The 15,545-nt window shown below is 37.4% G+C and overlaps 1 protein-coding gene across 2 annotated transcripts; it reads left to right on the top strand.

Annotated features, from left to right (window-relative positions):
- The first annotated feature begins 903 nt into the window (after window positions 1–903).
- On the top strand, window positions 904–15,313 carry LOC139946524 (phospholipid phosphatase-related protein type 5-like). 2 transcript variants are annotated; one of them, XM_071944213.1, is made up of 10 exons: window positions 904–1,041; window positions 1,376–1,581; window positions 2,701–3,033; window positions 4,602–4,731; window positions 5,577–5,754; window positions 7,114–7,171; window positions 7,909–8,085; window positions 8,458–8,592; window positions 9,590–9,602; window positions 11,322–11,488. In XM_071944213.1, the coding sequence occupies exons 3-10, from the start codon at window positions 2,785–2,787 to the stop codon at window positions 11,486–11,488; spliced, it is 1,107 nt and encodes a 368-aa protein (XP_071800314.1). In that variant the 5' UTR covers window positions 904–1,041; window positions 1,376–1,581; window positions 2,701–2,784. The 2 variants fall into 2 exon arrangements, with proteins under 2 accessions (XP_071800314.1, XP_071800313.1); XM_071944212.1 differs by lacking the exons at window positions 9,590–9,602; window positions 11,322–11,488 and adding an exon at window positions 13,578–15,313 and having other exon boundaries at window positions 906–1,041.
- Window positions 15,314–15,545: the final 232 nt, after the last annotated feature.

A 15,545-nucleotide genomic window follows, 5' to 3' on the forward strand; every position in this document is an offset into this window, starting at 1 on the left:
TCATTAAAACGAAAAAGAAAAAACGAACCTTTTACCCTTTACCTTTTTAAAAATCTTCAAAAGAAAAAAGAAAAAAACGAACCTTTAACCCTTTACCGTTTTAAAAATCTTCAAAAGAAAAAAGAAAAAACGAACCTTTAACCCTTTACCGTTTTAAAAATCTTCAAAAGGAAAAAGAAAAAACGAACCTTTTACCCTTTACCTTTTTAAAAATCTTCAAAAGGAAAGAGAAAAAACGAACCTTTTACCCTTTACCGTTTTAAAAATCTTCAAAAGAAAAAAGAAAAAACGAACCTTTAACCCTTTACCGTTTTAAAAATCTTCAAAAGAAAAAAGAAAAAACGAACCTTTAACCCTTTACCGTTTTAAAAAATCTTCAAAAGGAAAAAGAAAAAACGAACCTTTTACCCTTTACCTTTTTAAAAATCTTCAAAAGGAAAGAGAAAAAACGAACCTTTTACCCTTTACCATTTTAAAAATCTTCAAAAGGAAAAAGGAAAAACGAACCTTTTACCCTTTACCTTTTTTACCATCTTTAAAAGGTTAAAGACAAAACGAACCTATTACCCTTTACCATTTGTTAATCTTCAAAAGGAAAAAGGGAAAAACGAATGGGCGTACCCTTCCGTTCATAAAATACGTGAATGAAAAACGAAAATTAAGCCCTTTACCCTCTACCGTTTTCTTAGCCCTTTGCGTTTTTGTAATAACAAAAAGACGAGCAACTCAAATCCATTGCTAACTTTTTTTGCAAAAAAAAAAAAAGGAAAAAGGAAAAACGAAACCTTTTACCAGTTTTCTGTTTTCGTTTGAAGCGTGTAAATTCACCCAGAGTGCATTTCAATGCATAACACGTCCGGTCAATCGCAGATAAAGGTCACACGGGTCATGTACGTTCTTGACACTGACCGTGCACTGACGTGTGTGACAGCATGGAAACACAGTCAGTGTCGGATTTGAGAGTGAACTTAAACTTTTCAGGCATGTAATTTTGTGCAAAGGGTTTCCAGTGTCTACTTCGGCAACTTCACAGACAAAATGGTGAGTTTCCCCCTTGCCCACCCACCCCAAGCAGCCTCAAGCGAGGTGCCCTTCATGCACCGACCAAATCATGGAGGAAGACATTTCCTCAATGACCAGATCTACGGTCAAGACACCAACCACTCCCTCACCGTTACACGACATTAATCAACATGTTCCCCTTTTGTCATTATGTAACTCCCCATCCCATAGCCCGGGGCCCGAAGCTGACCAAATCATCACCGAAGCCCTGTTGGGAATGATCATTATTATGTAAATAACTTTCCTTTGGCAGTTATCCAACCGTTAATATTAACATAACAATAGACGATCATTGTTGTATATTTGGCCACAGGTGGTGTTCATGTCATGGCATTTCCAGATTGCGAAGTCTGGTACTAGGGTGTGGTGGTTTAAACCTAAACCTGATAATGCTTATAGATTCAGGACATAGTATTTCCTGGTCAGTGATTTCGGTGACTCTATTCTGCTGACCAACGTCCCACAATTGCTCATAAGAAGTTGACCAGAAGTTCATGCCATCTTGGGCATCATAAATTGGTAAGTATCTTCATCATCATCTTCATGCTTAAATTTAATCTCAGGACTGGGCTAGAAAATCAGGGGACAATCTGCTTGCTGGACTGGGTATTGATCCATTCTTTGTTGTTTATGGCTCTTTTGTTTTCCACGGTTGTATTAATCCTAAAGGTTACAATTCAAACAGATTGTTATTTTTCAGTGATTTGGATTGTTATTTTTGTCACATGAAAGCAGATGGGATGTGAAAACTGTGTTTGTCCTAGACCTGTGCTGTGTATAAAAAACTGGATAACTTTCCGTATGGCACCACCACTTTTTCACTCATTTTTACAAAAAGGGATATCTCATTGAGGTAAATTAGGTACTATATTATTTCATATCAAATGAAAAAGTGGTGGCACCATACGGAAACTTTTCCAAAAAAACTGGCTCGGCCACTTACAAGTTTGGTGGTGAGGATGTGCAGGCTATAGTAGTGGTGTTTTGCCTCGCTAGCCTTCCACCTCCAACCCATGTTCGAATCCCACCGGGGGCACTATGTGGATTGAGTTTTTAGTCCCTACTTGACTGTGTGGAATGATTATTCTCTGGAATTTCCCGCCACATCTAAAACTGAAACTACTTCATTGTCGTCTCCACTGGTATATTTGCTGATAACAGGCTTTGACTAAAATTATCATAGATATAAAGATAGAACTTGTATCTTTTGCCAAAAAGTTCCCATCTCTCTTGAAAAAATCTTGCCCTTTCAAGCCCCAGGCCTGATACTTCACGGAGGCAATTGCTGGACATTGCCTTGGTGCCCTTGAAATGCTCCAGTAAAAGTGTAAAATTCCCTCATAGGGTGCCCTTTTACCAAGGAGAAAATGTCTTGCCCTTTCAAAAATGGAGCATACAGGCCTGGAGCCCTATGTTGGCAGTCCCTTTCATGAGCTCTTTGTTTTGGGGTGCCAAATAAATAGGTGCTATAAAGGGTCTTTAATGTAACCTTTAAGGATAAAATATAAATAAGAGCCGATTTGGTCCCAACGTTTCAGCAGTATTATTTATGTTCATCTTCAGTAGATAAGTTCTAACTTGTCTAATGTGATTGTGCATAATATATTTTTTGACAAATATTTTTATTTTTCATTACAGATAAAGGAGGCAATTTGGGAGTGGAATCTTGAAACACATTAGTCTCCTGGCCGCCAAGTATACCCCCCCCCCCCAAGATCCACTATGAAGACACGTTACCTAACAGTGGTCAACAACGCCCTTATACCATGCTTTTTCTTCGTCGACTGTCTTCTACTAGCAGGCATTGTTGCCCTATGGTACTTCATGGTATTCTGGAATGGGGATGCATTCTTCACCAACAGTCGCTACATTCTCTGCTCTGATGTTCCTTTCTACAGTTTTCCAATCCTCGAGTCTAGAATACCAGATATAGTTGTTTATGTTCTGTGTTTTGTAATGCCTCCAGTTGTGGTAAGTACATACAGTATAGGCCTACCTAGTTATTAAGAGGGTTTTCTGTTAACACCACGTGAATGTTTCTTTTGTTCTGGAAAAAAACGATGGTAAACGACTCAACGTTTCGCTTAGTATGCTCTGATCGTCTTCATGCTCTGATCATCTTAAGCAGCATCGAGCGACAGAGTCCAGCATTCTCCTGAAGACGATCTGAGCATACTGATCGAAATGTTGAGTTTTTAACTATCAGTTCTTTTCAGAACTAACACTACTCAGAAGAGCTATTCACATGGTGCTACTGCAAATCTCTCTTGGATATACTTCCAAAGTTTCAAATCCTACTTATCTAAGTTACTATTATAATAGATGTTAAATTTGCATCAGGGACAAAGAATATTAATTTTGGTTTAAAAAACAAAAAAACAAAAAAATTAATATTCTTTATCCCCGATGCAAATTTTATATTATATCGTTGCCGCAACCGCTGCCAAAACATAGGATTCGAACTGCCTCTAGCTACCGGGCAACCTCGGTAGTCTAGTTGGTAAGACACTGCTCTAGAATTGCAAGGGTCGTGGGTTCGGATCTCACCCGAGTAACAAGCCTGTGATATTTTTTTCACAGGACTCTGGAAAGTACTGAGTATACAGTGCTAACACACATCGATGTATGGGTAAAAAAAAAAAAAAAAAAAATTAATAAGTTACTATTACCAAAATTTAATCGGTATGCTCATCTTCGTCGTATAATTTTATCTCCTTTGATTTTATTGTGTTTTTTTTTCTCTTACTATCTCAAATGTTTATTAATACCGAATTGTAAATTTCCTTTATGATGACATTTTGTTTGAAAGGTTTTTATCTTGTGAACCTTTGTAATATTTTGATGTGCTATTTTTCTGTATTTAAATGTGACTATGAATTTGTTTTGTGTTTGCTCCTTTGATTTTGACAAAGGAGTTGGAACTTAATTTTGTGTTTATTACAAAGTGGTATTGTTATTAATCGGAAAACATAAGACCGCCCGACTTGTTTGGTCTGCTGGAGTTTTCTGGCCCAATGCTTATATCACTGGCATATAGGCCAAGTGCAAACTGTTCCAAACAAAAGTGTTCAATTTGAAATGTGCCTTTTGTTAATCCTTGTAATTTGCCTGGAACCGTTTGCCTTTAAATTGCATGAATTGGCTAATATGTTTTAATTGAAAAGTTTAATTCTTAATGTTTAATTATCTTTTTTATCAATATCAACCCTTGTATATTGCATATGTTGTTTAAACTTGTTTATCGGTGTGTTTCATATCTTTCAAGGTCCTTAATGGACTTGTGCGATGTATGTTCTGTATGTATTTTTACTCTATTGTGTTTGGGTTTTTTTTATGAACACTCACTAACACAAGTTAGTGTTTACTTGACTGTGCCCCCAATTCTTAACTTCTTGTATCACTTTGTTGCTTTTGTATTTATTTTGATTGAAGAATTTGGAAATTAATGTTGTTGAATTGAATTGAATTATTTGTGCATTGTTGATTCATCAGAATTAACAAATCAAGTAAGAATTTTCTTTATTTTAAATTTTGTCCAGATTTTGTTTGGTGAAGCTGCACTGGCCGTGTTCCAGCTACAGGGACATGAAAATCCAGTTTTTGAGAAGACGGTTGAAGCATTTGATATTCGGTTTCATCCCATTGTCAGAAGAACTCTGAGATATATTGGTAAGTATATTGAAAAGCACTGCAGACACTTTTGGTAAATGTCAAGAGAATAATGAAAGAAAAAAACACCCTTGTTGCACAAATTTGTGTGCTTTCGGATGCCTATAACAAAGGCTTCAGGTCTGAGGTCATGTAATATGAGAAATGAACTTTCTCAAAACTTATTATCTCGCAACTTTTCACAGGTTTGTCATTATGCATATGTTGAGATACACCAATCAAGAAGACTGGTCTATGATAATTACTGAAGGTGTACAGGTCCTTTAAAGCCATTGGACACTTTTGGTAAACAGTATCGTCCAAGGCCCGCACTTCGTGTATCACAACTTATATATAAAATAACAAACCTGTAAAAATTTAGGCTCAATCGGTCATCGGAGTCGGGAGAAAAACACGGGAAAACCCAGCCTTGCAAATGGTTAGATAGATAATTTAAAAGTAGAATGTAATGATCCACACAAACATCCCTCAAAATTGCAGAGTTTTCTTTTTATGTCGCGAAGAAACACGGTCAGCCAAATTTTGACTCCATAAAATGGTCGACTGTGTTAGTTCGCAACGTAAAAGGAAAACCGTGCAATTTCGAGTGATACTTGTGTGGATCATTATATTCTACATTTAAAATATCTTTCTAACCATATGCATTTCATAACAAATTGTTTCAATTGCTTTTCAAAGACCAACTCGTCCGACCAAAGGCAACATTTCCTTTTAGCAGCTCTATGAAGTAACTTCTAACTCGATAGTTTTTAAAGTACCTCAACTACAATTGTATAATAATAAAAAAGAATTAGGCAATCAAAAAGTGAAAAATTACCCCATCATTTGAAATTTGTTTTGAACAGGACTTTTTGCGCTTGGTGGTTTTCTGACATGGATTCTTGTGAGGACTACACAACTTTTCCTCGGTTACCCAACTCCGTATTTCTTCAGTATGTGTGTACTGCCCTCAACGTCATGCACTGGTATAAGTCTAGTTACGCAACTACCAGAGTGTCCCGCAGACACCAACAATTTGGCCAGGTTGGTTATCATTTTGGGGAAAGTAATCAAGAAGTTTTTTATGACCCCACCCCAACTTTCATTGGTCATAACCCTTGCTTTTTCGGTGTGCTTTATTGGCTTTCTTTACACTTGACTGTTTCTATCACCAGTATACTGACATTTCAATTGATGGAAGTTTGCATGAGGAAAAAGATTATTAATTGCTTTTACAATGTTCTAAGTCCCTGTTGAAAACTCATTCGTTTAAAGCTGCTTTTTTGTAATTTGCTTATTTGTTAATTGAATCTTTCTCTTATTGTTTATTTTCTTTTAGGCGCTTCTCAAATTCCTTCTTCTTCTTCTTATTATTTTTATGTGTGTTAGCACTGGATACTCAGTACTTTCTTTAGCTCTGTGAAAAAAATCACAGGCATATTACTCGGATGGGATTCGAACCCATGACCTTTTACAATCCTCGGGAAAGTACCGAGTAAATAGTGCTGACACACATCGGTGTATTGACCCATTTCACCTGAGGTCATTATCAGAATAATCTTGGATGTGCCATTTTGGTGGTCAATGTCATTATTCATTGAAGTGCGCATTTTTAGGTGACGCGGCGTTTACACGTAAACCTATTGACCACCAACATGGTGAGCGTGGCATCAGTCGCGGCGTGTGACCCACGTGCAAGGGGTCACTAGGGGTAAAACCAAAATGAATACCAGTATACCTGTTTATGTTTGTTGTGTTGTCATTTATGCAACAGCCTTCGAGCAAGACCCTCTGCTGTAGGGATAAAATGTCAGGCCATAAACTATTGTTATCCTTAATCAATATTTTGAATTTGTTTTATCTAGTTGTTTTCTTCAATAATGTAGTAATTTGTTTTGGTAGATTGCATTAACTGAATTTTATTTTTAACCGGCAATTTACCATAGGTTTTAAAACATATTTAAATACAGTAAACTAAAACTCTTTGTTCAACCCCAAAAATCATTTATAAAAAATTTACCCAGTCAGTTTCCCTTGTGGTTTATATTGATAAACTAAAACTAGTTAAAATCTGTAGAAATGTTGATGGGCTAGTAATTCATTTTGGTAGGTTGCAGTAACTAAGTTTTATTTTTTAACCAGTAATTAACAATAGGTTTAATATTTAAATACAGTAACATAAAACTAGTTAAAAACAGTTACATAAAACTAGTTAAAAACTGTAGAAATGTTGATGTACTAATAATAAGTAGAATTACTTATTTTGTGTAGGCCTATCTTGTCTTTAATGAAAGTTTCTTTAGGTAAATATAACCCCCCTAACCAATTTTGTTGTTGTAATCCTCACTCAATTGAAAATATCTAGAAACACTAACTCTAAGTGATTTATATTTGTTTATACAGGCAATCGTTCCCATCATTGTTTGCTGCTTTGAGTTCTTACTCAGCCGTCTACACAGGAGTAAGTTGTTTATTTTATTTATATCTTAACTTGGTTTTGGTTTAAGCAGGGTAGCCCTATCAGTTTCCAATGAGCTGCTCTCTCTGGGGCCCAGGGGTCGTTTTCACAGAGATAGCCCTTGCTGGGACCTAACTGAGGACTTATAGTCCTAACTTAGGACTTAGTCCCAGGAGTTGGTAAAAACTTCAGCCTAGTCCTAAGTAACGAGGAGTAAATCATCCAAACTCAAGATATAAGGCTAGTCAAAAATAGCCCTTAGGACTTAGTTCTAACTTAGGACTAGTCCTTGGAGTTCAGGCTAGTCCTAAATAAGGATGAGTAAATTATCCAAACTCAAGATAAGACTAGCACACCTTTGGTAGTTGTCAAAAGACCAATATTCTCACTTGGTGTATCCAGAAACACATGCATAAAATACTGAATCTGTGTAAAGTTGGACTCAATTGGTCATCGAAGTTGCAAGAGAATAATGAAGGAAAAAACACCCTTGTTTTATAAATTTGTGTGCTTTGAGATGCCTTTAAAAAGCTTCAGTCCTGAAGTCTTTTATTATTTTGGTGAGAACTTACCTCTTTCTCAAAAACTATGTTACTTCTGAGGGAGCTGTTCTCACAATGTTTTATACTAACAGCTCTCCATTGCTCGTTACCAAGTAAGTTTTTATGCTAACAATTATTTGGCGAATTAATCACCAATAGTGTCATTTGTAACCCCAAATCTCTGTCTTATTCTTCTAGATCTACATCACCAGTGTGTTCGTCATCAAATCATCTAAGACCCTCAAGCCACTGATCTTCCTGGCGTGCGTTTCGTTATCCTACTTGATGGGTCTGGAACGTCTTGCGTTTCATAAGAACAGTTGGTCGGACGTCATTGCTGGATGGTTGCTGGGTGGACTTATAGCTGCCTACTTGGTAAGAATTGGAGGGTAGTAAATACTTAACAGAGTAAAAATTGGAGTAGAATTTAGAATTGATATAGTGTTGAGATGAAATAGATTTGAGTTGAATTTATGAGTGATTGGGAGTAGAATTTTAATTGAATTCATAAGTGATTTGGAGTAGAGTTATTTGGAATTGAATAGCGTTGAGATGAAGTAGAATTTGAGTAGAGATCATAAGTGATTTGGAGCAGATTTACTTGAGTTCGATGCTCTTATCCGCTCGACCATAAAACCCCATAAAGAAGGATATTTAGTTTGGTGTTGGTGATTTTTGGTGTAGTTCGAGATGAAAATACAGCGGGTGCTGATAACAAGTAACAGTGTTTTTTTATTCTTCACTCAGTGTTTTGGTGTCTTGAATTCCTTCCACGGGCACGTCTTTAATCTCCTTCCACGTTTTACTGATCCACCTCGTCAGAAACAGTCACAAAGCTCAAAGAGTCGTGACAGACCGATGTACATCGATAGAAATATGGAGGTAGGTGCAAGCCAAAAAGTTTTTAGACTTCTCCTGAACTAAAAAACTTGATGACAAGTCGTTGGTCAATGTCTATTTGTCTGCAAGCACTATTACGCGCCATCCACTCCAAAACACACATCCTGCCATTTATGCAACTAGTCACAGTGCGATTAAACATTCATGCAACAGTCGTAGGTAGCGCGTAACAAGGTCCGTCAGCAACTGATACATATTGGGATCAAGCATGTGTGTACCGTCCCCGCAACTACGGAACGATACATAGGGCGGCGGGCAGCAAATAAGACCGTACTTTAATGACCATCTTAATTTACAAACAACCAATTGTGTCATGTCTTTTGTTGGTCTGTACTTTTGTTTGCATGTCTATCTGTTTTTTCTGTTTCTTCGTCTGTCTGGCTGTTTTTTACAAGCCTCTGCTCATCAAAAACGGCCCCATACTCTGTTTATTACATTTAATTTACTCCCAGTTTTTATATTGTACTCTGCGTATTGTGAGTGTCGACGTCCATTCCGCAAACGGTCAGTGCAAAAATTACATCATTGACCTGACCTCATTGACTTAATGAGGCTGGAAGATAAGTTTGTTGAAGGCCTCGTTGGATATAGGACACAGAAGCGCTATATTTTTCTGTATTCCACTCGCGCTTGTGTGATAACTTATATTATGTTTACTTTTACTTAATGATACTTTTGCTTTACTCCGTTATACATGTAATTGTTGATATTTTGTATGGAAGTATGACAAAAAATGTGTATTTGAATTTGAATTTGAATTCCAAGACTACTTTTTAACGAGCTCTGACACATATAACCTAGATTCTCACAACTTTCATCTGATTTCCGCTTGTTTTCCATAAGAATTTTTGATCATTAGTGTAAAAAATCACTCCTGTTTCCTTATCACTTTCTAGATTATTTGTAAACCTTTTCTTCATTTCTACATTTCTTGTTTTAATATATTTGTTTCATGATCATCTCTTCTCGTTTTTGTCAGAACACTTATTCAGGTAACATTTTAACATCCCCACTTCCTTTTCCATCGGCATTTTTCCTGCTTTTAACCCTTCTGCTTTAAAGCCTCTCTGATCTATTTTTATTTTATTTTTGCAAATAGAATTACAAGTAAGTGGATTAGGATTAACCTTATGCATTCAGATGGTTTGGCAAGGCTCCAGAAAATATATGGCATCCAAAGTGGCCGATTTGATTATTGTTGAAGGGTGTCGACGTTCAAGAGGGATGTCCAAAAGAAACCCAGACACCCCTCTTGCCCTCTGGTGCTTCCAAGTTGGGGAGGGGCTCTATACCAACATTGCTTTGGGAATGGGAGACTTTTGGGACGCTTGGTGGCAGCAGACTTACCAGGTAAAATCCATTGTTCTCGGTCATGTGCGCATGCTCAGAAGTACGTAAACAATGGATATTTACCTGGTAAGTCTGCTGCCACCTAGCATTCCAAAGTCTCCCATTGGAGCTGTGGAATTTATCTTAAGAGGGAATTTTAAAGAAGGGCTCCAGTGTTAACGGCAGGTTTGAGACACCCCTCTTACCCAGTGGTGCAACCAAGTGGGCGAGGGGGGGGGGGGGTTGCTTTATAACAACATTACTTTGGAAATTGGAGCTGTGGACCTGATCTTAAGAGGGAATTTTAAAGAAGGGCTCCAGTGTTAATGGCAGGTTTGAGACACCCCTCTTACCCAGTGGTGCATCCAAGTTGTGGGGGGGTGGGGGGCTTTATAACGACATTACTTTGAAAATTGGAGCTGTGGACTTGATCTTAAGAGGGAATTTTAAAGAAGGGCTCCAGTGTTAACGGCAGGTTTGAGACACCCCTCTTACCCAGTGGTGCAACCAAGTGGGGGAGGGGGGGGGTTGCTTTATAACAACGTTGCTTTGGAAATTGGAGCTGTAGACTTGATCTTAAGAGGGAATTTTAAAGAAGGGCTCCAGTGTTAACGGCAGGTTTGAGACACCCCTCTTACCCAGTATGTCTCCTGCAGCCAGAGTCCCAAAAGTCCCCCATTCCTAATTGGTATCAAGGTTCAAGGAGGTGCTGCATGGGGGCCATTTGGGTTTTCTTCTTGCTCATTTTCCCTCAAGAATCTGGGAGGCTTTGCATGATAGTATAAACTTTTCAAAAATGGGTGTTTGGGGATTGCTCTTTTAAAATGATTGCCTCTGGGTTTCTTTCCTGGCCAGCATAATATTTACCTAAAGTACAAGTATTTAAATTCTAGAATATTCCTGTTGAACAATCAACATCCCGTCTCTGTATTTTTACTTCTAATAATTAGCAGTTTCTATTTTTTAATCCATAATTAATCCCTTCCTTCATCCGTCCGACTAACACATTAATAAGTCGTCCTGTTGGTGCCAAAACGTCATATCTCGGCGCGTACTTGTTTTGTGTGTACATCCAACCTATATAAACGAGATGCAACATTTTGACAAAATAAACTTGCGCGTTAACAGAAGTGCTATTTTAAGAGATACAACATTTTTACAAATTAAACTTGCACGTAACAGAAGTGCCATTTTAAAAAATACAACATTTTGAACAAACGAACTTGTGCTTACATGTAACACTTTAAGAGATACAACATTTTTGACAAATTCAATTTGCGCTTAAAGAAGTGCTATTTTAGGAGATACAACAGTTTTTGCACCAACACAAGGATAATTGTTCTTTCCTTTTTCTTTTTCTCATACTAAAACACACTCTGAAGCCGTCCGGATTCCTTACGCACAGCGAAGCCAATCACGGGGATTCTACACGTACGACGGCGTACGCGGTCGGATAGCACGCAAAGTAGGCGGTGCCGAACGCGCCGTTATCCGACCCGTACCGAGCTCACAGAGTGAAGATCCTCCATGGGGAACGAACTACTTTTGATGTAAATTAACACTTCACTGGCTATGTTTTGATCCAATCAGGGCCCAATTTGCATGGCTCTGCTTACGATCACCATTCTCCGCGTTATGGGCAAGCGCTGAATATCTGCTCTAGCTGTTTAAGCGTAAAATGCCTAGTAACGTGAAGTACGCAAGCGCACAAGCCGAAATTCCCTGCTAACCCGTGAAACACGCTTGACGGAAGCACAGAATTCCCTGCTTCTGCAAGCGCCGATTCTTTGCTTACATTAAGCGGAGCCATGAAATTAGGCCCTGCTTAAGGAATTTCCTTTAGAACACACAAACACTATTATAGCACATTACTTCAGGAAAACCTGTAGATGAACAAGAAGTTAGTTTCTTTCTTTTTACTCTCATTAATTGCAGTATGAGAGAGAAAACATGACAAAACGTATCACATTAAAGAGAATATGAGGTGCTTATGGATTATTCTTCCTGCTTGGACATATAATGCCCCAGAGTTTCGGCGATATCTCAACAAACATGACCACCTTTTGGAATGAAAGTTTTTCAGGCTAATTTTATACATTTATACAGGATTAAAACAATTTAACAATTCCAAAAACCAAAGGTTTACAATACCTTTAAATACATTCCAAAAACCAAAGGGTTACAATGCCTTTAAATACATTCCAAAAACCAAAGGGTTACAATGCCTTTAAATACATTACTTGTGTAGGTTGACACCTGTTACTATCAAATCCTGCATAAATGGTCCTTGAACTCATTGTTGATGTTGCAATAATCTCATCTGAATACAACCCAAGCACCTGCTCACAATCCTCACACCTTTCCAATGAGGCAATTAAATTGATTGCTTCTTAGTGTGCGATGCTACTCTAAGGCCTTTTCGAAACCACGGCTTTGGGGCTCCGCGACTGTTTTTACAGTTTGAGCGTGCTTTGTGTATTAGTGCTCAGGGCTTCAGACGGCCTGAAGCCGAATCCAAAGCCGAAGCCGTGGTTTCGAAAAGGGCCTTTAAAGACAGTGGACACTATTGGTAATTGTCAAAGACCAGTCTTCTCACTTGGTGTATCTCAACATATGCATAAAATAACAAACTTGTGAAAATTTGAGCTCAATTGGTTGACGAAGTTGCAAGAGAATAATGGAAGAAAAAATGCCCTTTTTGCACAAGTTGTGTGCTTTTAGATGCTTGATTTGGAGACTTCAAAATAAAATTCTGAAGTCTCAAAATCAAATTCAAACATTTAGTGAGAAATTCCTTCTTTCTCAAAAACTATGTTACTTCAGAGGGGGCTGTTTCTCACAATGTTTTATACTAACAACAGCTCTCCATTGCTCATTACCAAGTAGGGTTTTATGCTAATAATTATTTAGTGTAATTACCAATATTGTCCATGCAGTTCCTTAAAAGTCACAATCACCAACTCTTAACAAATTATCCGGCTAGGAAACGGTGGACTGTGGCTAGTCTAGTCTAGTTAAATTCATAGACAACGTTAGTTTTTCTGCCACTTCGATTCTTTCTGAACATTTGTCACTGGTTTGATAAGCAGGACATATTATGTGTTGGAACTCTCTACCACTTACTCTTAAATCTTGTCTTATTACACCACAAAAAACAAATCTCTTCTCAAAACTTATCTTATGTCACTGGTTTTCAATGACTAATTTGTTTGTTTCTGTTTTCTTTCGTTTTGTTATTCGGTTTTACTGCGCCTTGAACACCCAGCAGGGTGGATATGTGCACATCACAAGTCTTTACCATAATCATTTGTATTATTGCTTTCTCAAAAGAATTTAGGTTATCTTATAGTTTCTTTCTCAGTAGAAGGCATTGTATCAACTAAATGATCAAATAATTATTTAATCAGTTTTAGTAATAACAATAATAAATCATACTTATATAACGCTTCACCCAAAGTCTCTACTCTTTTGGTAGAGTGTTGGTAGGTATTACTTTGGCATTAACCTATCTTTCTGAAAGTTCGTATATGAAATTTTGGTAGATATGTATATATATAAGACTTTGATATTATTATTATTGTTGGGAAAACAACAGTATTGATAAAGTAATTATTTCTGCAATTCTTCATTTTTTTCAGAGTCGACGTTGATAGGGGAGAGCGGAGCGCTGGTTTGAGGTCTGAAGCGGAAATTAAAAATGGTCTATCTTGTGACAACATTGGATAAAGCATACAAAGTTATCACTGTGGAAAACTATTTATAGGAAACAAGAATGCAGAGATACCTTTATCGTGGAACAATTTATCCCAATGTGGTTAGAGGGAATAAATGGTTAGCTGGTGACATTTGACCTTTTTATGTTTAAATCTCAGACCTGTGACTAAGTAACCCCACCATATTTGTTGGAAGTGATTGTATGTACATAGTTAGGAAAGGCTTGGCAATCCACACACAAATTAATGAAATTTTGTTTATGTACACTGTAAATTTTGGTACCTGGGCCGAATTTCATTTATCGCAGAATTCTGTGTCAACGATCACCATTCTTTGCTTACATGGCAAGATAAAGTTCTGCGCTAGCTGTGTAAGCGAATTAAGAATGCCAAGTATTCACATGGAGAGTGCACGCGCACAAGCAAACAATTCCCTGCTTACCCATGAAATACGCTTGACTCCTTGCTTCCGTAAGTGCCGATACGTTGTTTTTGGTTAGCAGAGCCATGAAATCAGGCTCAGATGGGGCAAATATTCTAGAAGCATGTAAAGATGATTTATTTTCCCCTCCTTTATTAGATTTGTAAAACTTTTTTATAACTTAAAAAACTAATTATAGCAGTGCATTGTATTGAAAACCTTTTTTAAAACTCAAATTTATTGTAAAATGTTTTGTTTTTAATTATATCTAAGTAGTTTGACTATATTAACAAAAAGCACCATGGCTCTCAAAAGCTTTGAAGTTTCCAACTTCCAAAAGTTGAAAAGATTTTTGGAATCCGTTTTTACGATGGTTAACCTTGGGCTAGCCTGAACATCTGACGTCACACTTCGAGGATCGTGAATAACGCCAGAGACCAGCCTCGAAACCGGCGTGTACTTTCACCTTTGACCTTCATTCATTTCACATAGAGATACGCAGTCAAATTCTATTGCGGACAGGACAGCAGTGTACTGTTTGGGCATGGAAAGCTCACGTCACTTCACATATCCAATGATATCATTGTATCCAATGGAATCACTGGATCTGAGAGCAGGGACCTGTCTTTATCCTTGCGGATAAAGACAGGAGCCCATGCAGTCTAACCTTGGGCTCAATTTCAGACAGCTGCTTAACAGGTAGTTTTATGCTTGCTGTAAGCACAGGAAAAACAAACTAATGTTCTGACGCTTACTAAAAGTAAATGAACAACATAACACTGCCAGAGCTGCCATTATGTTCATCTCATTCTCAGGGAGATTTTGTACAACAATCAGGAATATATATTTTGAATTACACTCGACATAAAAGAGAAAAATGTTTCTTCAATTCGAGGAGATTTTCATATTAAATCACGACTAAGAAAGATTGGGACTATTTTCAGGGAACTTTCTGCAGAACCAAGAAGAGTTGGGAGCTGTACAATGCATGGTGAACATGAGAAATGGCCGCTTAATTTTTCTGTGAAATACTCTTGAGCTTAAGCAAAATTTTCTGCTAAAGTAAACAGAAGAATGTCACTGGTGAGCAGCTGTATGGAAATGGACCCTGACATGCATTCAGGTATTATTCACAGTAAAGATGCAATTTATTTTTAAATTATTGTATAACCTTTTACCAAGTCATATGTTTGTTTCAAATAATAGTGTGTAAAATAAAAGACTAACAGATTTAATTCAACACTTGTACTTTTATTTTGGAGTGTGATTATTGAAAGTGAGAGTTTGTGGTGACACCATGTGTAACTACAGTACTTTGCCGTGTAGATTTGTTCTTTGAAAACTTGTCTTGCTATTTGTTCTACAGCCGCGGAGAAGATTTAGGAACTTGGGAGTCTATCTTAGTAATTGTCTGGTGTCACGGTCTCAGATGTCCGGTGGACTAAACGTTCCGGATGATGTCACAGGGCATT

This window comes from Asterias amurensis, chromosome 13 (genome assembly GCF_032118995.1).
Source record: "Asterias amurensis chromosome 13, ASM3211899v1".
Lineage (NCBI taxonomy): Eukaryota > Metazoa > Echinodermata > Asteroidea > Forcipulatida > Asteriidae > Asterias > Asterias amurensis.

Excerpts from the sequence above, each read along its gene's own strand:
- LOC139946524 (XM_071944213.1), top strand. The coding sequence starts at position 2,785 with ATGAAGACACGTTACCTAACAGTGGTCAACAACGCCCTTATACCATGC. Across the intron at positions 3,034-4,601 it reads TTGTAATGCCTCCAGTTGTG|ATTTTGTTTGGTGAAGCTGC; the intron begins GTAAGTACATAC and ends AATTTTGTCCAG. Across the intron at positions 8,086-8,457 it reads GACTTATAGCTGCCTACTTG|TGTTTTGGTGTCTTGAATTC; the intron begins GTAAGAATTGGA and ends TTCTTCACTCAG.